Source organism: Salmo salar, chromosome 08 (assembly GCF_965601325.2).
Source record: "Salmo salar chromosome 08, fSalSal1, whole genome shotgun sequence".
Classification (NCBI taxonomy): Eukaryota; Metazoa; Chordata; class Actinopteri; order Salmoniformes; family Salmonidae; genus Salmo; species Salmo salar.
This window is the reverse complement of record NC_138298.1, coordinates 22,555,365-22,579,174: the sequence shown is the minus strand read 5'-3', so window position 1 is coordinate 22,579,174 and position 23,810 is coordinate 22,555,365. Positions and strand designations below refer to the sequence as shown.

The following is a 23,810-nucleotide window of genomic DNA, read 5'->3' as shown; positions in this document are numbered from 1 at the left end:
CCACATAAAACAAATACCCTCTGCCACGTCCTGACCAAACTACAAAAACAATTAACCTTATACTGGCCAGGACGTGACACCATGCTTAGACCACAGCCATCTTCAGAAACATATCTTTAAAGCCCATGCTTAGACCACAGCCATCTTCAGAAACATATCTTTAAAGCCCATGCTTAGACCACAGCCATCTTCAGAAACATATCTTTACAGCCAGAAAAGCCACTATGACCACATACCCATATATTATCCCCATTCTGTCTATTACAGCAATGCATTAACCAATCAAATGTCATGATGTTGTGTTATTACCAATGCATTCTGGGTGTTGATTACCTGACAGCTTGTGTTTAGGAGCCGAGTGTACAGAAAAACATCTAAAAAGGCAAAAGCATCATGTTTAACTAACAAACCATCAATGACAGAGAGAAGCAGATGGACCCATAGAAAATCATAGGCTATCACTCTCCTCAATGCACAAGAAACTCATATCATCTGCCTTAACCAAACACAACACAACGGAGAATCTTGGCACCAGGTGGAATATGCTTTTGCTCCGAGGCTCCAGTTCCTGAAGGAGTCAGAAAAGGACAACAGTCTACAGTGTGCCAGGAACGGGGACAATGTAAACTCCACAGACAGACAGACAGAGCGAAAGAAAGAAAGAAAGTTACCCCTAGGTACACTGCGGAAAATAAATAACCTACAGACGTATATTGTGATTAATGACGCTCTTTTTTTAGGATCCCTTCAATGGCAGTTAGGGAGTAGATCCATAGTGCTGGAGGTATAGGAGAAAGAGAGGCTAGCTGCTGAAGCACACCGAGGTCAATACTACAGAATGATTCTTCTCTAGTGAAACTGAGCTACAGGCTACATTTTCACAATAAATCAGGTGAGCTGTAGGAACGGAAGGGATCTGTCCAGACAGATTACAACTGTGCAAACACATGTGCACATGTGCTCCTGCATGTACAGTACGCACACAGCAATAGACACACACACGCACACACACACACTAATAATCACACACATTCCACAGCCTGTCCACACATGCCCTGAACCAAGACACCTATTCTCCCATGCTGTCACCCCTCCCTCCCTCCCTCCCTCCCTCCCTCCCTCCCTCCCTCCCTCCCTCCAACCACCTTCTCTTACCTCAGTCCTTCTTCTGCCATGGAAACAAGGGCAGTAAGCACGGGCCATGTTCATGTGGCTGAGTCCTGACCTCTCAGACAAACATGTAGGGTCGCAGGCTAACTTGTGCAACTTACAGAGTCACACCAAGCAGACTGTGCGTATCCAAGATTCCCTTTAGGATCCCTTACACCTTTCAGGTGATCTGGAAGCACAGTAGAGTTGCCAGTAGACCGTACTTCAGTCCAAATCAATTCCTGTCTTACTAGTAGAGCTCCAGGGGGTTGAAACGTGAGAAACAGGCTGAGCTCTTGGTAACCGCAGCCCGCCTTAGGTGCTCTGTGTGGGGGCGAAAGCACCTCTAGACGTCCCCCTGGCCAGTCTAGTCCATAAAAGTTAATGGCTAATCCCACTGTAGAGGAGGTGATAAAAGCAAAGGACCTTTTTCCCCCTCACAGTCAGTAAAGCCTCCCAGCCAACACAGGTCTATAGACTTCACTACATAGACCTTCGTTCAATTCCAATGCATTGACTCCCCCATTCAATTCCAAAGCACTAACTCCCATACTCGGACTCCCATACTAAATCCTCTATTCTACCGTACGCTTCACCAGTACTGAAACAAGTGCAGATGAATACCGTCTTCTCTGTCACTATCAGCGGATGGCACGGTTTAGTTTCCAAGTGTTACAGTACACAGCCCCACACCTCAATGGTGAGAGAAAGTGAGAAGAGCCCTTATCAGACTGTTATCAAGTCTCCAGCCTTCTCAGTGGTTGCACAACTTCCCTTTTCTCTAGTACTGTGTGTGTGTGTGTTCTATCGAGAGGAGACGTCATGAGAAGTGATACTCTCCATTTCATTATCAGTTTGAGCACATTGCGTAGACATCTTCCTCTCACAGAGAAGCCTTCCTCTCACACGGCTAAACTGGCCAGTCAAATATAGTTTAAACTGATGCAGAAGCTCTATTCTGGAAAGCTTTTTCACCACAGTCGCTGAAGTGGAAACCGATGGCTAGATGAGTGACGGTGCAGGATGGTCTTTCACAAAACTGAAACCATCGCCTGATTCACCGCAGTCTGAAATGATCGGATCATCTCACAAACATAGGCCTCGAGTGATGAACACAAACCTACGCACGCACGCGCGCACACACACGCACACGCACACGCACACACACACGACCAGTTGAAGCACTATACGATGTTGAAGAGGACCTACAGATGGATCTTAATTTGATCACCCTGTCGCAGGAGAACTTGTAGTGTATTTGATCACCCTGTCGCAGGAGAACTTGTAGTGTATTTGATCACCCTGTCGCAGGAGAACTTGTAGTGTATTTGATCACCCTGTCGCAGTAGAACTTGTAGTGTACTTGAGGTTAAAAAAAGGCTTCAGACGTGATTATTTTCCCGAACAAAACATCGATCAACCCCTTCCAAAAATGTCCATTAATTAAAATCCACATAATAATTCACATTTCCTGTTGCTACAGGATTATTTTGCTGCTGTAGCAGGAACATTGATTGACCTATTACTGTACCTAGCTATAGGACATCCCGTGGTTTGAGGCCCAGGGCTCAAACAAGAAAATATACAGGTTGTTAACTCTCCATTGTGTGATTTGGGACGTTAGGGGCAGTATGTGTGGGATTTGGGACGTTAGGGGCAGTATGTGTGGGATTTGGGACGTTAGGAGCAGTATGTGTGGGTGTGTGCAGGTGGGACGTTAGGGGCAGTATGTGTGGGTGTGTGCAGGTGGGACGTTAGGGGCAGTATGTGTGGGATTTGGGACGTTAGGGGCAGTATGTGTGGGATTTGGGACGTTAGGGGCAGTATGTGTGGGATTTGGGACGTTAGGGGCAGTATGTGTGGGATTTGGGATGTTAGGGGCAGTATGTGTGGGATTTGGGACGTTAGGGGCAGTATGTGTGTGATTTGGGACGTTAGGGGCAGTATGTGTGGGATTTGGGACGTTAGGGGCAGTATGTGTGGGATTTGGGACGTTAGGGGCAGTATGTGTGGGATTTGGGACGTTAGGGGTAGTATGTGTGGGATTTGGGACGTTAGGGGCAGTATGTGTGGGATTTGGGACGTTAGGGGCAGTATGTGTGGGATTTGGGACGTTAGGGGCAGTATGTGTGGGATTTGGGACGTTAGGGGCAGTATGTGTGGGATTTGGGACGTTAGGGGCAGTATGTGTGGGATTTGGGACGTTAGGGGCAGTATGTGTGGGTGTGTGAAGGTGGGACATTAGGGGCAGTATGTGTGGGTGTGTGATTTGGGACGTTAGGGGCAGTATGTGTGGGTGTGTGTGCAGGTGGGACGTTAGGGGCAGTATGTGTGGGTGTGTGATTTGGGACGTTAGGGGCAGTATGTGTGGGTGTGTGCAGGTGGGATGTTAGGGGCAGTATGTGTGGGTGTGTGATTTGGGATGTTAGGGGAAGTATGTGTGGGTGTGTGATTTGGGATGTTAGGGGCAGTATGTGTGGGTGTGTGATTTGGGATGTTAGGGGCAGTATGTGTGGGTGTGTGATTTGGGACGTTAGGGGCAGTATGTGTGGGTGTGTGCAGGTGGGACGTTAGGGCCAGTATGTGTGGGTGTGTGATTTGGGACGTTAGGGGCAGTATGTGTGGGTGTGTGATTTGGGACGTTAGGGGCAGTATGTGTGGGTGTGTGAAGGTGGGACATTAGGGGCAGTATGTGTGGGTGTGTGATTTGGGACGTTAGGGGCAGTATGTGTGGGTGTGTGAAGGTGGGACATTAGGGGCAGTATGTGTGGGTGTGTGATTTGGGACGTTAGGGGCAGTATGTGTGGGTGTGTGATTTGGGACGTTAGGGGCAGTATGTGTGGGTGTGTGCAGGTGGGACGTTAGGGGCAGTATGTGTGGGTGTGTGCAGGTGGGACGTTAGGGGCAGTATGTGTGGGTGTGTGATTTGGGACGTTAGGGGCAGTATGTGTGGGTGTGTGAAGGTGGGACGTTAGGGGCAGTATGTGTGGGTGTGTGCAGGTGGGACGTTAGGGGCAGTATGTGTGGGTGTGTGCAGGTGGGACGTTAGGGGCAGTATGTGTGGGTGTGTGATTTGGGACGTTAGGGGCAGTATGTGTGGGTGTGTGCAGGTGGGACGTTAGGGGCAGTATGTGTGGGTGTGTGCAGGTGGGGCCCGGGGAAGGGGTATTTGAGCAAGGTGTGTGTTTGAAGCGATGTCTGTGATCTGACTGAGTGTGTGTTACGGGGATTTTAACAGTGGGTGTGTATGTGTGTGAGACAGTGTGTGTGTGTTGACAGTGGGGATACCCATAGCGCTTCTGATTCACACTCATACCAGTAACTGCGGATTGGCCTTGAGAGCGGTGTGTGTGTGTGTGTTTGTGTGTGTGCAGAGTAGCTCAGAGCTAGCAATTAATAGCATCATTACTGTGGTCACTGTGAGGGCGGCCTTTAGTACATCAGACTGCAGGCCATCACATCAGAACACACAGCTGCTCTCTAGGGGTTTAACACAAGTGTGTGTGTGTGTGTGTGTGTGTGAGTGTGTGTGTGTGAGTGTGTGTGTGTGAGTGAGTGTCTAGCTGCGTTTACACAGGCAGTCCAATTCTGATATTTGTTTCTCCACTAATTGGTCTTTTGAGCAATCACATCAGATCTACTTCAAATCAGATCTTTTAAAGAGCTGATCCGATTGGTCAAAAGACAAATCAGTGAAAATTAAACAGAATTGGCCTGCCTGTCTAATTGCAGTATCTGTGTGCCTGTGTGTGCTCACCCAGCTAGGCTGTAGGCACACAGTAACCAAGCGAAATGTCTCCAGCAGCACACTCTCATTGTGTGGGAGTTTTACTTCCTAACACATCCATTCTGTTATGTTCCCATGGGGTATTGTAATGGTACTCTGTGCAGCATGGCAAATGGAGACATCGCGCTCTACCTTGACTTTGTAAACAGGAGAATACAGGGGAGAGGGGATAGGACGCATAGCCGCTAGCTATTGTTGTTAGCTCTGTTGTCTCGGATCGGTTGCCTAAACGGCGTATTTGCCAGTCAATGTTAACAACACCAACAAGAGGCTCTTTTGAACTAAATATGCTACTTATGTGGAAGTAGAATTCGTCCTTGGTGAGTACGGAGATAAAACATGAATACATTTCCAGAAAATGGAACCTTTTTGTTGTTGTCGTCGTCGTCTCATGAATAGTGCATTAGTAGAGAGCTCTTCAAAAATGCAAAGATAAGATCAAAACAAATACACTTGTACTTCCTGAGGGGAAAATGACGCTTTGAGATGTTTAATGGCCTCCCATCCCCAAGAGACCCCGCCAGGAGGAAATGATGTCAGCAGATTTCTGATTAACACATCATTCAATATGCTCAAATATCAACCGACAACAAAGCTACAAGGAGTCCACGCCACTACTCCATCGTTCTCAAATCCCCCTTTAAAAGACAGGAAGAAAAGGGAAGCGATAAATGAGAGAATGGGCTGGAAAAGACAAAAGGTATTACGCTATTAAACCCTTCATTCGCTTGTAGATGAACTTAGCTGGGTCATCCCACGAAATTGAATTTATTATTTCACCTAATTTAAACATTCTGTCATGAAGAGCACATGTTCAGTTTAATAAAAAACATGTTTTCCCATCTCAAAAGGCTAAACAAAAAAAATGATTACAGTATGTGCCAGATAAAGTAACAGGTTTGAGGATTTCATCTTAAAATCAGCCATAAATCCCCTTACGACAGGGGGAATGGAAGTGGGTTGTGTGTAACAGGCAGGGACAATTGAATGCAAGAAGTAATATATATATACACATACATACACTACCGTTCAAAGTTTGGGGTCACTTAGAAATGTCCTTGTTTTTGAAAGAAAAGCACATTTTTTAGCCATTAAAATAACATCAAATTGATCAGAAATATAGTGTAGACATTGTTAATGTTGTAAATGACGATTGTAGCTGGAAACGGCAGATTTTTTATGGGATATCTATATAAGCGTACAGAGGCCCATTATCAGCAACCATCACTCCTGTGTTCCAATGGCTTGTTGTGTTAGCTAATCCAAGTTTAGCAGCTTCATTAAATAGTACCCGCAAAACACCAGTCTCAACGTCAACAGTGAAGAGGCGACTCCGGGATGCTATTTAATGAAGCTCCCAGTTGAGGACTTGTGAGGCATCTGTTTCTCAAACAGACGCCTAAGTTGTGCACCGGGGCCTCCCACGCTTTCTATTCTGGTTAGAGCCAGTTTGTGCTATTCTCTGAAGGGAGTAGTACACAGCGTTGTACGAGATCTTCAGTTTCTTGGCAATTTCTCGCATGGAATAGCCTTCATTTCTCAGAACAAGAATAGATTGACGAGTTTCAGAAGAAAGTTCTTTGTTTCTGGCCATCTTGAGCCTGTAATCGAAACCCACAAATGCTGATGCTCCAGATACTCAACTAGTCTAAAAGAAGGCCAATTTTATTGCTTCTTTAATCAGTACAACAGTTTTCAGCTGTGCTAGCACAATTGCAAATGGGTTTTCTAATGATCAATTAGCCTTTTAAAATGATAAACTTGGATTAGCTAACACAACGTGCCATTGGAACACAGGAGTGATGGTTGCTGATAATGGGCCTCTGTACGCCTATGTAGATATTCCATAAAAGAAATCAGCCGTTTCCAGCTACAATAGTAATTTACAACATTAACAATATCTACATTGTACTTCCGATCAATTTGATGTTATTTTAATGGACCAAAAAAACGTGGTTTTCTTTCAAAAACATGGACATTTCTAAGTGACCCCAAACTTTTGAATGGTAGTGTGTGCGTGTGTGTATGTATGTGTGTGTGTGTGTGTGTGGATGTGTGTATGTGTGTGTGTACATACATACATACATACATACATACATACATACATACATACATACATACATACATACATACATACATACATACATACATACATACATACACACACACACTGTCTTTCAAAGATAATTTGTAAAAATCCAAATAACTTCACAGATCTTCATTGTAAAGGGTTTAAACACTGTTTCCCATGCTTGTTCAATGAACCATAAACAATTAATGAACATGCACCTGTGGAACAGTCGTTAAGACACTAACAGCTTACAGACGGTAGGCAATTAAGGTCACAGTTCTGAAAACTTAGGACACTAAAGAGGCCTTTCTACCGACTCTGAAAAACAGCAAAATAAAGATGCCCAGGGTCCCTGCTCATCTGCGTGAACGTGCCTTAGGCATGCTGCAAGGAGGCATGAGGACTGCAGATGTGGCCAGGGCAATAAATTGCAATGTCCGTACTGCGAGACGCATAAGACAGCGCTACAGGGAGACATGACGGACAGCTGATCGTCCTCGCAGTGGCAGACCACATGTAACAACACCTGCACAGGCTCGGTACATCCGAACATCACACCTGTGGGACAGGCACAGGATGCCAACAACAACTGCCCGAGGTACACCAGGAATGCACAATCTCTCCATCAGTGCTCAGACTGTCCGCAATAGGCTGAGAGAGGCTGAACTGAGGGCTTGTAGGCCTGTTGTAAGGCAGGTCCTCACCAGACATCACTGGCAACAACCCACCGTCGCTGGACCAGACAGAACTGGCAAAAAGTGCTCTTCACTGATGAGGCACAGTTTTGTCTCACCAGGGGTGATGGTCGGATTCGTGTTTATCGTCGAAGGAATGAGCATTACACAGAGGCCTATACTCTGGAGCGGGATCGATTTGGAGGTGGAGGGTCAGTCATGGTCTGGGGCGGTGTGTCACAGCATCATCGGATTGAGCTTGTTGTCATTGCAGGCAATCTCAGCGCTGTGCGTTACAGGGAAGACATAGATGACCAGCAGGGCCAAATAATAATAATCACAGTGGTTGTCGAGGGTGCAACAGGTCAGCACCTCAGGAGTAAATGTCAGTTGGCTTTTCATAGCCCAAATGTTAGAATAGCCGAAACATAGAAATGTTTGCTTATAAATATAACATTTACATAGGTATTCAGAACCTTTACTCAATACTTTGTTGAAGAACCTTTGGCAGCGATTACAGCCTCGAGTCTTCTTGGGTATGACGCTTCAAGGTTGGCACACCTTTATTTGGGGAGTTTCTTCCATTCTTCTCTGTCGATCCTCTCAAGCTCTGTCAGGTTGGATGGCGAGCGTTGCTGCACAGCTATTTTCAGGTCTCTCCAGAGATGTTAGATCGGGTTCAAGTCTGGACTCTGGCTGGGCCACTCAAGGACATTCAGAGACTTGTCCCGCAGCCACTCCTGCGTTGTCTTGGCTGTGTGCTTAGGGTCATTTTCCTGTTGGAAGGTGAACCTTCACCCCAGTATGAGGTCATGAGCGCTCTGGAGCAGGATTTCATCAAGGATATCTCTGTACTTTGCTCTGTTCATCTTTCCCTCAAATCCTGACTAGTCTCTCAGTCCCTGCTGTTGAAAAACATCCCCACAGCATGATGCTGCCACCACCATGCTTCACCGTTGGGATGGGACCAGGTTTCCTCCAGACGTGATCCTTGGCATTCAGGCCAAAGAGTTCAATCTTGATTTCATCAATCAAGATAATCTTGTTTCTCATGGTCTGAGACTTTTGGTGCCTTTTGGCAAACTCCAAGTGGGCTGTCATGTGCCTTTTACTGAGGAGTGGCTTCTTTCTGGCCACTGTACCATAAAGGCCTGATTGCTGGAGTGCTACAGAGATGGTTGTCCTTCTGGAAGATTCTTCCATCTCCAAAGAAACTCTAGAGCTCTGTCAGAGTGACCATCGGGTTCTTGTTCACCTACCTGACCAAGGAACTTCTCCCCCAATTGGTCAGTTTGGCCGGTCGGCCAGCTCTAGGAAGAATCTTGGTGGTTCCAAACTTATTCCAATTAAGAATGATGGAGGCCACCTTCAATGCTGCAGAAATGTTTTGGTACCCTTCCCCAGATCTATGCCTCTACACAATCCTGTCTCTGAGCTTTACGGACAATTCCTTCGACCTAATGGCTTGTTTTTTTTCTCTGACATGCACTGCCAACTGTGGGACCTTATATAGACAGGTTAGTGCCTTTCCAAATCATGTCCAACCAATTGAATTTACCACAGGTGGATTCCAATCAAGCTGTAAAAACATCTCAAGGATGATCAATGGAAACAGGATGGACCTGAGCTCAATTTATAGTTTCATCGCAAAGGGTCTGAATAATTATGTAAATAAAGTATCTGGTTTTTGTTTTTAATACATTTGCAAAAAATTCTAAAAACCTGTTTTCACTATGTCATTATGGAGTATTGTGTGTAGATTAGTGAGGATTTTTATTTATTTAATACATTTTAGAATAAGGCTGTAACGTAACAAAATGTGGAAAAAGTCAAGGGGTCTGAACACTTTCCAAAGACACTATTTTATTACAATTTTTTTATTTTTTTTTATTGAATATGAAAAACAGACAATCTACCTGCAGTGAAGCCGCTCAACATGTACATTACATTTAGTCATCTAATAGACTCCCATCTAGTGACCCACGGGAGCAACCAGGGTCAACGCCCTGCTCAACGGCACATCGACAGATCTTCCACAAGGTTAAAAAAAGATCACGAACCTCCAACTTTTAAAAAATTGTTAAAAAAAATGTTTTACCTGTCTATGGGTAACAGGGTTGATGTGTTATGCTCGTCCACTCAGTTTTCCACCACAAAACAGCCAACAAGAGTAGAACCAGCTCACCTGCTTTACACTATGATTTGACTATTAGATGCCGAAGGTTTTTGAAAGAAATATTTTAAAAGGAATAGGTTGACCATATTATGAGAGTTCAGTTCACGTAACAAGGGTTGACCTTAAAATGAAGGAGAAGTAATTTTTTCTTCTGAAAATGAATCACTAATCACATGAATTACCCCCCTTTTACGCTCCTGCTACTCTCTATTATTATCTATGCATAGTCACTTTAATAACTCTACACGTACCTGTATGTACATATTATCTCAATTACCTCGACTAAGTGGTGGCCCCGCATATTGACTCTGTACCGGTACCATCTGTATATAGCCTCGCTATTGTTATTTTACTGCTGCTCTTTAATTATTTGTTACTTGAATTTTTTTTTAACTGCATTGTTGGTTAAGGTCTTGTAATTAAGCATTTCACTCTAAGGTGTACTTGTATTTGGCACATGTGACAAATTTGAAATGACTTTGTCAGATCAATGAAATAACTAGGGCTTTACAATGATGGTGAAAACTTGGGAGAAATTCTTGGGATAACTGGGTTAAAACCTCCCAAAAGTCAAAGAGGGTGCAGAGAGACTAACATCAACCGACAACAAAGCTACAAGGACACAACTATCCTAGTCTGTTGCTCTCATTCGCTTTCAAGTCTTTCTTTGAAAGAAAGGAAGAAAAAAGAAGAAATAAAAGAGAGAACGGACTGGAAAATACAAAAGTTATTGCACTATTAAGCCCGCCATTTGCATGCAGATAAGAACAAAGCTACAAGGACTTGGAGAAATGCTGGGGTTTAGTGGGTTAAAAGGGACAGAGGGACATTTAGGGACAGGGCAGAATTTAAAATGTATTGAATTTTCCATGCGGTCTACCGTAAATTAAAGCGCACTTCATTTAATATAACAGGCTTTTAAAACGCAATATTGGTGGACAATTTCTACATAAAATATCAAAGAGACGCAAAAGGGAGTCATTTTGTGAAATGACCCAGCTACAAACTCGGCTGTGGTTGTCCATGTGGGAAATATCATATGAGAGGTTTCTATTGAAAGGGAAGGGGGAAAATGGCCGCCATCGCTTCATGGACGGTTTGCTTTACGTCCTTCAAAAACACCTCGCAGACTGTGTCTGTGTGCTTCCATAAACCACTGTTCTACAAGCAATGCGTCTCTATTGCATGCAAACAGGCACACACACTACACAGAAGCAGGTACACACACTCACCCACGCATGCTCATGTTCTCACACTAACACACACACACACACACACACACGGCAAGCTCTTCAGGAGCTTGGTTAACCACAGAAAATAGCCGTCGTCACACGCTGCTAACCCGCATCAGCACTTTCCATCCCGTCTCTCTCAAAGGAAGCCATTACCTCACAGAAAAGGCGGGAATCAGGCAGAAAGGGAAAGCTGATTTTCTGCAAGACTCTCCTTCCTTAAAAAACAAACTTAAGCTAAGCTACTTTTCCCAGGGAATGATTGGAGTCAGCCAACCGTTTAATTCACCTGTGACCCGGTAATTCATTTGGCTGATAATCTGCTACTGCAGGTGATGGCTGTAACAATCAGGGATATGACGGGAGGATGGGAGGATGGGAGGATGGTGAGAGATAATAATTACATTTCCAAATGAAAAATGAATTATGAAATTGATCTAGACAAATCCCAGCTTGAGGAGATTGGGAGAGGTTTAGCTGGGAGGGGTTTTTGACGGGGTGTGGGAATGACAAGGTTTCTGGTTTCGAGTCGCTCTCAGTGATGAGTGGTCTGGTCTCTCACACATTGATACTCAACAACACTCTGACATGCCTCCCCTAGACACATGCTGCCTGAGAGACAGACAGACAGAACCCACACAGGGACACAGACAGACAGACAGACAGACAGACAGACAGACAGACAGACAGACAGACAGACAGACAGACAGACAGACAGACAGACAGACAGACAGACAGACAGACAGACAGTATCCCCACAGGGACAAGGAGGAGAGACAGACAGAGAGTATTCCCACAGCGACAAGGAGAGACATACAGACAGTATCCCCACAGGGACAAAGAGGAGAGACAGACAGACAGTATCCCCACAGAGACAAGGAGGAGAGACAGACAGAGACAGTATCCCCACAGGGACAAGGAGGAGAGACAGACAGACAGTATCCCCACAGAGACAAGGAGGAGAGACAGACAGACAGACAGACAGACAGACAGACAGACAGACAGACAGACAGACAGACAGACAGACAGACAGACAGACAGACAGACAGTATCCCCACAGAGACAAGGAGGACAGACAGACAGACAGACAGACAGACAGACAGACAGACAGACAGACAGACAGACAGACAGACAGTATCCCCACAGGGACAAGGAGGAGACAGACAGACAGACAGTATCCCCACAGGGACAAGGAGGAGAGACAGACAGACAGTATCCCCACAGAGACAAGGAGGAGAGACAGACAGACAGCGACAGACAGACAGACAGACAGACAGACAGACAGACAGACAGACAGACAGACAGACAGACAGACAGACAGACAGACAGACAGTATGCCCACAGGGACAAGGAGGAGACAGACAGACAGACAGTATCCCCACAGGGACAAGGAGGAGAGACAGACAGACAGTATCCCCACAGAGACAAGGAGGAGAGACAGACAGACAGTATCCCCACAGGGACAAAGAGGAGAGACAGACAGACAGTATCCCCACAGAGACAAGGAGGAGAGACAGACAGAGACAGTATCCCCACAGGGACAAGGAGGAGAGACAGACAGACAGTATCCCCACAGAGACAAGGAGGAGAGACAGACAGACAGACAGACAGACAGACAGACAGACAGACAGACAGACAGACAGACAGACAGTATCCCCACAGAGACAAGGAGGACAGACAGACAGACAGACAGACAGACAGACAGACAGACAGACAGACAGACAGACAGACAGACAGACAGACAGACAGACAGACAGACAGACAGTATCCCCACAGGGACAAGGAGGAGACAGACAGACAGACAGTATCCCCACAGGGACAAGGAGGAGAGACAGACAGACAGTATCCCCACAGAGACAAGGAGGAGAGACAGACAGACAGCGACAGACAGACAGTATCCCCACAGGGACAAGGAGAAGAGGATAACATCATGCCCTGTTAAAGCCTGTTGTATAAGTCATGATGCATAAATTAGTTATGTGAGGTCTGTCATGTTGTGCTGCACCCTACAGTACCATACCCTCTACATCAGGGCTCTCCAGTCTTCAACCATAGCCCCGGGAAGATGTTTTGGGGTGCTGCTGGGGGTAAAGGCTCAGTGCACTACTTTTGTGGAAGAAAATAATATATATGTATATGTAATTTCTTTTAATTCTCATTTTTCAGGGGATGCTGCAACACCCTCAGCACTCCTACTTCCCACGGCTATGTCTCCAACTCTGTTCCTGGTGCTCTGCCGTCCTGTAGGTTTTTGCTCCAACCTTAATCTAGCGCACCTGACTCTAATAATTACCTGGTTGATAAGCTGAATCAGGTTAGTTACAACTGGAGTTGGATCAAAAGGAACAGTAGTTGGAGTTAACCTAAAGGAGGGTAGCTCTCCAGGAACAGGGTTGGAGTTAACCTACAGGAGGGTAGCTCTCCAGGAACAGGGTTGGAGTTAACCTACAGGAGGGTGTCTCTCCAGGAACAGGGTCGGAATTCAAACCTACAGGAGGGTAGCTCTCCAGGAACAGGGTTGGAGTTAACCTACAGGAGGGTAGCTCTCCAGGAACAGGGTTAGAGTTAACCTACAAGAGGGTAGCTCTCCTAGGAACAGGGTTGGTGTTAACCTACAGGAGGGTAGCTCTCCAGGAACAAGGTTGGAGTTAAAACCTACAGGAGGATGTCTCTCCAGGAACAGGGTTGGAGTTCAGACCTACAGTAGGGTGGCTCTCCAGGAACAGGGTTGGAGTTAACCTACAGGAGGGTAGCTCTCCAGGAACAGGGTTGGAGTTCAAACCTATAGGAGGGTAGCTCTCCAGGAACAGGGTTGGAGTTCAAACCTACAGTAGGGTGTCTCTCCAGGAACAGGGTTGGAGTTAAAATCTACAGGAGGGTGTCTCTCCAGGAACAGGGTTGGTGTTCAAACCTACAGTAGGGTGTCTCTCCAGGAACAGGGTTGGAGTTAACCTACAGGAGGGTATCTCTCCAGGAACAGGGTTGGAGTTAAAACCTATAGGAGGGTAGCTCTCCAGGAACAGGGTTGGAGTTCAAACCTACAGGAGGGTGTCTCTCCAGGGACAGGGTTGGAGTTCAAACCTACAGTAGGGCGTCTCTCCAGGAACAGGGTTGGAGTTAAAATCTACAGGAGGGTGTCTCTCCAGGAACAGGGTTGGAGTTAACCTACAGGAGGGTAGCTCTCCAGGAACAGGGTTGGAGTTAACCTATAGGAGGATGGCTCTCCAGGAACAGGGTTGGAGTTAAAACCTGCAGGAGGGTAGCTCTCCAGGAACAGGGTTGGGGTTCAAACCTACAGGAGGGTAGCTCTCCAGGAACAGGGTTGGAGTTAACCTACAGGAGGGTGTCTCTCCAGGAACAGGGTTGGAGTTAACCTACAGGAGGGTAGCTCTCCAGGAACAGGGTTGGAGTTAACCTATAGGAGGGTATCTCTCCAGGAACAGGGTTAGAGTTAACCTACAGGAGGGTAGCTCTCCAGGAACAGGGTTGGAGTTAACCTATAGGAGGGTATCTCTCCAGGAACAGGGTTGGAGTTAAAACCTATAGGAGGGTAGCTCTCCAGGAACAGGGTTGGAGTTCAAACCTACAGGAGGGTGTCTCTCCAGGAACAGGGTTGGAGTTAACCTATAGGAGGGTATCTCTCCAGGAACAGGGTTGGAGTTAACCTATAGGAGGGTAGCTCTCCAGGAACAGGGTTGGAGTTCAAACCTACAGGAGGGTGTCTCTCCAGGAACAGGGTTGGAGTTAACCTACAGGAGGGTGTCTCTCCAGGAACAGGGTTGGAGTTCAAACCTACAGGAGGGTGTCTCTCCAGGAACAGGGTTGGAGTTAAAACCTACAGGAGTGTCTCTCCAGGAACAGGGTTGGAGTTAACCTACAGTAGGGTGTCTCTCCAGGAACAGGGTTGGAGTTAAAACCTACAGGAGTGTCTCTCCAGGAACAGGGTTGGAGAACTCTGCTCTACATACTACAGGCTATTACAGAGTCCATTCTCTATTTGATTCTACTCCACACTATTCTCTACCCCGTCTACATTAATCAGAAATTCTCGTCACCTAGATGAAGGCCAACCCCTCCTTTATGTACATGACTTTATCAGCTTGGACACTGTGATTGCATTAGCATTGGACCGGAGGGGGAAGCGCATCTCCTTGTGGCGGCTCCGACAGACATCTGTATTCACTCAGCATATTTTAATTACTGCCCCCTGTTTAGATTTACTCCACTGGTTTTAATAGCCGTGGCACTATTCTAACAGCATTTCCCCATCCGACTGCCCACACACCCACCAAATAAAACCAACACTTCATTTTCAACTAAACATTCACGCAAAGAATGAGTTGTTTTATTATTGTGTACACGGCAGACTGGAGGGTGATGCAATTATCGTGTACTTCCTATAACAAACAAGATGAAGATACAGACGTGTCAATGCTGGATTGAGGTCCAAGAAATAGAGTTTCAAGTTGTTTTATGGGTGGACAGGAGGGTGATGCAATTAGGCAATCTGTATTTCACTGTCTTTAACAAACAAACCAGAGATATTGATGCACCAAGACTATATTGAGACGTAACAAATGAAGTCTCGAAAAACTCGACTAGACGTGGACTTCACCATGTTACACAATTTAGTTAACATTCTGGAGTATTTTCTTTGATGCCACTCAAATGCGATATTTCCCTCTTTGTGATGGGGTTTTTCAGAGTAACATGGCAAGTGTAGTGTTAGCTTGACACAGCAGACGAGGCTTTGGCTTCAATAAAAACGCATTAGCGAGTTTTAACTTTCCACTCTCCCGGATGGAGGCAGTTTTACTTCTCCTCAATTGTCAACTGTGCTCGTCTGACTGCCTTCAACACTTTTACAGCCGTGGTATAAAGTTAACGGGATTTTCTTTTTAATGTAAAAAGGCAGACGTTGAAGAGAACTTTGAAAAGCTTGAAGGCACGCCGTCTCTTTTCATATCTTGTATTCGGTAGCTATAGCGAAGACACAAAGGCAGGGACACTTCATTTCATTGCCATGTCAAACTTATCTAACTTGTAAAGAGTTTATCCATTCAGGTTTGAAAGGCTGTCTATCCATATCTGGGCTCTGATAGCGAAGGGACATTTCATTGCGATGTCACATTTATCTAACTTATAAAGAGCCCATTCCATTCAGGTTTGGATAGATGCCAGATTCATGTAAAGTTATACAGTCTTTTCAATATCATTCAATGACGAGCATGGGCAAGTTGATGTTAGGTACCAGTAAACAAATAACAACTGGAGATCTCCCTCCATCTCTCTCTAGCTCTCTCTCCATACTGTATACAGTTTTATTAGAACTATAAGTCAATACAAACATTCTCTAAATGTCTTTACGGATTATAGCGCTTGCATCACAGTCTAAAACTGCCAGCAAGCAGCACCAAAACATGTCTACACAGGTCTAAAACATAGCGGACTAACTTCAACCCAAGCCTGACCATATCGTCACAGAGGAACAAGGAAGTAGGCTACATTTCCTCCTTCCCCTCTATGGATTCTCCCTCAGAGTTAATGAAACCGACCATTACAAAGGAATCGTACTGCAGCAAGGCCCGAGAGGAGAGAGAATATAAAGTCAACACACTGAAGAACATGGAGGAATTAATAACAAATCATGATGATGGGATATGGGACATGGTGTGTGTTGCTGTGTCTTTGTGTGTGTTCCTGTGTGTATGTGTGTGATGGATAAAAAAAAAATGAGGTGAAAAATTCAGTTTCTCTCAGTTTGGGGAGGGTAAATACAACACAGTAGAAATGTAATTGTGCCATCCATCAAAAGCAATCTTTCTCAGCGGCCGTCCGGGCTACGGTGTGAAATGAAATGCAGCATAAGTGACGATTATTTACTGGCGGCGACGGAGGGGAGAGAAAGCACCGGACGATAGAGAGTGTGGCTCTTCCGTGTACTATAATCATGTAACATACTTTTCTCCCCTGGAAACAATACCATAGTCAGGGGTTGTTACAAATACAGTAATCACACTCCGTTCCAATTCCAGGCTAGCCAAAGGGTGGTTGTTGCACCAGATAACTTACATGTTTACATTCCATCTTTGCAACTCTTCCCTTCTAGCTTCTAGCTGGAGATGCAGTTTTAAAAAAGGACTTATTTCCCCCCGTCAGCATTAAGCAGAATGTTCTTGGATGGTGGCCACCCCCCACCACCCGTTATTTCCTCATCTCCTCAGGCCTAAGAAACTGATCGGTAGAAACCATCACCTCTACATATGCAGTGGATCTTTGGCCACCGATAGAAAGAGAGAGAGTGGAGACACATTCACTTGTCAAGATGTCACTCATTAAGCAACTAGTTCTGATTAAGAACCCTTTAGATTTCTACCGTTCAACCCGACGGTGACACTGACACCATGAGGAGGACTGGTGGCGAAGGAACAGGAGGAGGAGGCCACCTTACTGCTTTCTTTCAGCCTTGAGATGACAGTCAGTCCCCCTTATCTGTCACAACAGCCTTATGGTCTGCCGCCCTATCACGACATAGCTCTTTCCTTGGTATTTCCCTTCGATTGGCTCTATTGACCCTGTCTCTTTGATTGTGGGGCTGAATGTCTAGGTGTTATCTCTGACAGGCCAGTGGCGGTGCAAGTGGGGAGGTCTTGCTGTCTACCGGCTGCTGTTAACTGTCTGCCGTTAACACAGGCTGACCTCTGGAGAGATCTGAAGAGCACCCGCTGGTAAGATCCACTTTGAATATGATTCAGAGAGAGAGGGAGACAGAAAGAGAGGGGGGAGATGGATAGAAGAGGAAAGGAAGAGAGTAGAGAGAGAACTTTTGAGAGAGTAATGTTTACTGTAAAAAAAAAAAATGATTTTCTGTTTATTATCTACTTCACTTACTTTGGCAATGTAAACATGTTTCCCATGCCTATAAAGCCCATTAAATTGAGTTGAAAGAAAGAGAGTAGAGAGAGAGCGAGAGAGTAAAATACAAGTCGGCCCTCTAATTAGCTGTCTCTTACATTGACGTGAGGCCATGACAACTGAAGCCTGGGATGATAACATACTTCAACCTCCCACCATACTTTATTCAAAGAGTAATCTCACTTTAACCCAACCCTAAACCTAAACCTGGCTTTATCCACCCTCCATTAGCATTTACTGAAGGATTTGTCATTGAATACTAGTATGACAAGGTCAGGGTTGGGGGGTAACAGATTACATGTAACTGACTACAATACAACTGCAACTGTAATCGGTTACTTTACCAGAAAATAATGCAATCCGATAACAGATACTTTTGGAAAAACTAGATGATTACTTCTAGGATTACTTTTACATTCAGAAAGAATGTTTGAGAAAAAATTATTGGACACCTTTCTGTTTTTTTAATGACATTCAAATCAGATTTGAAAAAAGTTTAAGTTTGTTACGCCTGAGCGAGTCTGACCACAAGTCAGAGACCACTATGATGACACACCAAACGTGTTCGATGGATCACAGGAAAAGAGCAGGGACAGGCTTTTGTAGTTACGGTCCAAGCTATGTCTTCCAATGGTGCAACTGCTTGAATAAACGCTTCCAGGTAAGAACGACAGCATACAGATCTAACTTATTACAGATATCGACATAATGCATTAGTATGAATCACACTGCTGCTCTCTCAATAGCTATTTTGCACCTTATGGATTGTGGTTGTTGTGGGTGGCTGTTCACAACTGTACTGTACAGTATATGTGTATATGTGTACTTTAACCCAATAATGTTTGAATTGAAGAAGCTTATGCTGCTCATCATGTATTGTTTTTGTGACCAGTGGACAGCCAGTGACAAATGCGCTCTTGCAACAGCTGCGTAGTGCGGATCCCAGCTTATGGACTAAAGGTTTGAGGGAGTTCCTCCCTTCTAAACTATGCCGTGGCATTGTGCACCATACTGTCAACAACCAGCTGAATTTAAGAAGACCACGAGCGGGCTTTTATTGCTCAATATAATTTGTTCTGATTAAAATAAATAATCCATAGGTCTAACGGACACATGCTCAAACTCGCACATCAAGATATCAATGTGTCACCAAAAAAACTATACATTTATAGCAAATGCAGCATAAGGCATTCATTCTTGTCATTCCATGAGAGCAGCATATATTCTTCAACTCGAAGCAGTGAGCCCATCAGTCCTCCATGACAACTAAATCACAAATTGAGTAAGCTAATAAGTCCTTCGTTTCTGGGTTAAGCTCAAGTAAAACAATCTAGCTAATCTATATTTCCAAGTCCTATTCTTGAAGATCAAGGGGTATTAAATTAATTGGAATGACCGGAAATCTGACAGACTTTGGTTTTTAATGTAAAGATATAGCCTAATCATATTATTATCTGTAGTGGAAAGTAATTGGTTAGAAGAAGCCTACATAACAAAGTAAAATGCAACATCCATTTATGGCCAGTCATGTAAACCAAGAGTGATTGATCCTGCAATAAATGTTGTTAAATTGGTAATATTCATTTTTGTATTCTTCTAATGCCTCATAAGGGAAAGTAATCTAAAAGTAACTAAACAATCAGATTACGTTACTGAGTTTGGGTAATCCCAAAATTACATTACTGATTATAATTTTGGACAGGTAACTAGTCCCCTGTGGCTCAGTTGGTAGAGCATGGCACTTGCAACGCCACGGTTGTGGGTTCGTTTCCCACGGGGGACCAGGACAAATGAAAAATGTATCCACTGGATAAAAGCGTCTGTTAAAAAACTAAAATGTAAATTACATTTAGAAAGTAACCTACTCAACCCTGGACAAGGTATATAGGAAAGTATAGATTATCATCTGGAAGCCACACCTGGGATTAAAATCCATTCTTTCCTTCTGACTCTGCAGGATCGGTGTCCCGGGACAGTTGAGCTAATGTCATTCGAGGTTGTAAGTAACAAGAACATTTCCCAGGACATAGACATATCTGATATTGGCAGAAAGCTTACATTCTTGTTAATCTAACTGCACTGTCCAATTTACAGTAGCTATTACAGTGAAAGAATACCATGGTATTGTTTGAGGAGAGTGCACAGTTATGAACTTGAAAAGTTATTAATAAACAAATTAGGCAATCTTGATACAACATTTTGAACAGAAATGCAATGGTTCATTGATCCAACTAAAACTTTGCACATACACTGCTGCCATCTAGTGGCCAAAATCTAAATTGTGCCTGGGCTGGAATAATACATGATGGCCTTTCTCTTACATTTCAAAGATGGTACAAAAAAACTACCAAAAAAACAGTTTTTTTTTTTCTTTGTATCATCTTTTACCAGATCTAATGTGTTATATTCTCCTACATTAATTTCACATTTCACAAACTTCAAAGTGTTTCCTTTCAAATGGTATCAAGAATATGCATATCTTTGCTTCTGGTCCTGAGCTACAGGCAGTTAGATTTGGGTATGTCATTTTAGGTGAAAATTGAAAAAAGGGGTGGATCCTTAAGAAGATTTTAAGAAGCTGGTTCGCTCCAGATTTGACAGACACCCAGGTGAAAAGCCCTGAATCCTTGTCGTACCCAAAAAAGTGCCGCGTCACCCCATTTGCACATGATGATTATTGACGGGGAGGATTAAACTAGGGGAGGACTGTCAGTGCATCAGCAGTAGCTACATAATTGGAACAATGATTCCCTTGGGTCACATGGAGAGATGACTGTAGAAATAGAGAGCCTAGGGAATTGCTATAACTACTATCTAAAAGTCAGTTAAAAGAGGAGAGACAATGACCTGTACATTGGAAGGACAGGCACTGTAATGACTGGTATATTGCACGATGCTAAGCATACGTGCCATTGAGCCATGTCTTACACTCTGACGCTTGTCCAGTGAAGGAATGTGAAGCTAATGTCAACATTACTTGATGTGAATTACAGCTAGACATGATGTAGGGCTTTTTTCCTGCACCATCTCCTCCACACTATAAAGCAAAGAGAGGAGAGGATAGGTGAGCGTAAGCATGCCTTGCTCCTGTGTCCATGCTGCTTTGACACGGGGTTGGAGGTTGAGCATATTGATCAGTACCCTCCCTGCTACTTTGTACTCATCCTGGATCTAGTAAGTATTTCTCTACACCTTCAAGGGTGTCACTTGAATGACAGTATAAAGGCTGGTGCGTGTGCGTGCTTGTCAATGTTTGCGGGACGACCATCTTAAATGGTGATTAAAGCAATAAAGTAAAAAGCTCTGTATTTGAACACATGTTATGGCGTCTTCATGGAAATTACTGGACACGCCCCATTTCTATACTTTGCTGAGAGGAGCTTCTCTATTGTTCGCCACGGTACTGTGTATCACACATCACAGAACCCAATCAAATCCCCTCTTCATGGCCTGAAGATTACAATGACAAACACACAATGAAAACCGCATTACATGTTCATTACATCATAGAGGCCAGACGTAGAGATAAATGAGCCTATGATTACACACAAGGGCTCTACTACAATCTACAGGCTTCCATCCTATCTTCGAAGACCATAGAGGATGCTGGGTAATCGCTTTGATTCCGACAAGAAGCTCCTGCTCTCGATATTAGTTGGGTGTTCCGTGTCTCCGAGGTTCTTCAACAAGGTAAGTGAGCACTAGAATGCGATACAGACAACACACAACAATGCACACAAACAATATTGTGTTTGTTCCCATATCCTTTCACTCGTCTCTCTCCCTCGCTTTCTCGCCCTCCATCTCAGCCTGTCGTTATCTCTTCTCCCCCTCTACTTTGATAAGTGCCCTCTGATGCGCTGCACTTTGTGAAATAATTGGCCACAGATCTGTTCACGAACCCTCGTCTCTCGGTCGCTCTCTCTCTTCTCCAATTTGAGTCTTTGCGGGTCGTAGGCTTTTGGTCTGTTATTCTGGATCTGTCGTCTGAGTTCACTGTCAATCTTCTCTATCAGTTTCTCAAGGTTATCTAATAGTCTAATTAGGTTTTGTTTGTGCAATTCGCGTAATTTGAGTACGAGGAAAAATGTACTCTGGAGAAATAATATCTATTATGCAAGAAACACTATTTCATAAAGGTTATGAATCACGCAAACATGAGGTCGCTGGCTCAAATGATGCCTAAAATGCCAAACCTACAAAGCCAGCCTACGAGGAGTACGGAATATCTTTCCCAGTCCCTAAAATCATTTTATCCAGCAATATGTTGTGTTGGATGGAGTGGAATCATCTGAATACACTGATTTGGGGGGGGGGGGGGGGGGGGGTTCTTGACGTGTAGAGGTTTAATTGAACAAGTGGGGACATGATCGGAATGTACAATCTAATGCCCATGGGATTCAGCTATGCACAGAGGAAATCTGGGTAATTCTGGGTAACCTGTCACCCTTGACAACAAGGCCTGGGGGCAGATCACTCAGTCAGAGAGAACAGGCCTCGCCACCCCCACCCCTTCTCTCCACCTCCACTCTACCTCTTACCATTCCATCTGCTCTGTCCGTCCCCTCATGTATTCACGGCAGCACTGCAGCAGCACCGGGGCTCATCTCGGAATGCACATCTCCGACAACTTGGAAGCCGGAGGCAAAGGGAAATCACCCCAGTATGAAATGTAACATTCTGCTCCTCCTGGAATATTAAGGGATTCATCTAGAAAAACTGCTTCATTAGTTTTCCCCTCTCGTCCTCCTCTCCTTTCCCCTTCAATGACCAACCTAACCCCTTGCAGTGGACATACAGATAGCACACGTCAGGCCAATTTAAGACGCCAGAGATTTTATTTGATGTTTACCTAGTGGTCTGTCAAATAACCACCTTTTTCATGACCGACACTAGAAGCGGTGACGTCCTCGCCTTTGGAATGAATTGCGAGCTGCATATGACTTGTAAAATGCTGGTTGCTCATCTGTAAACACAACCTCACAAATGCACCCACACACACATTCTTCCACATTTCCAAATCGCTCTTTTTCTTTTCTATCACCAAAAATGTGACATTAAATTACTGGTGCTTTGGCTGATCGGCTCCCATTTGTACCAGGGTGGCTGATGCGGGGTGTCAACTCGTGTTTGGGGTCACGGCCGTACCACCTACACACTGGCTAATGAGACCAAGACAAGCAGCTAGCGCTGTACAAGCTGAGCCCAGCCCAGCAGAGCAAAACGTCTAGTATGTTACAGCACTTCAGGAGAACTGGAGCACTGGAGCCAGAGGGAAGAGAAAGATCTGGAACCATTGTACTGTAGCTACTGCTGCTGTGAAAACCACTAATAAAGAGGAAAGACGAGAAAGACAACTCAAAAAAGGGGGGAGAAAAGAAGTCGACGTTTTAGAAATTGTAATATTGTCTCTCCCTTCAGATTCGTACATACCAAAGTCTCCTTTGAGAGCAGTTCTCAGTCAACCCACTGGGCACAGACGTCAATTCAACGTCTATTCCACGTTGGTTCAACGTAATTAGATTTGAATTATGTGGAAACAACAGTGTGTGCCCAGTGGGAAAGTCCTTAATTGTACTCTGTAGGGCAAGTGAGGAGACGGAGAGGAGTCTAGAGGAGACTAGAGGGGGAGACTATTGTAAAATTGTAAAACATCTAGAGGAGTAGACTAGAGGAAACTAGAGGAGGACACTAGAGGAGGAGACAACTAGAGGAGACTAGAGGAGGAGACTAGAGGAGGAGACTAGAAGAGGAGACGACTAGAGGAGGAGACTACTAGATGAGACTACTATAGGAGACTAGAGGA

The 23,810-nt window shown here is 44.7% G+C and overlaps 1 protein-coding gene across 7 annotated transcripts in view; it reads right to left on the bottom strand.

Annotated features, from left to right (window-relative positions):
• The window catches only part of LOC106610235 (type II inositol 3,4-bisphosphate 4-phosphatase), a 188,340-nt gene that overhangs the window by 118,826 nt on the left and 45,704 nt on the right, over positions 1-23,810 (bottom strand). For 2 of the 7 annotated variants that reach the window (XM_045722779.2, XM_045722780.2), the window contains exon 1: positions 1,156-1,816. The exons of the other annotated variants lie outside the window; for them this stretch is intronic. In XM_045722779.2, the coding sequence (XP_045578735.1) occupies positions 1,156-1,209 (54 nt within the window). In that variant the 5' untranslated portion in view covers positions 1,210-1,816. Of the gene's footprint in view, positions 1-1,155; positions 1,817-23,810 lie in introns of those variants that run through there. 7 annotated transcript variants of the gene reach the window in all.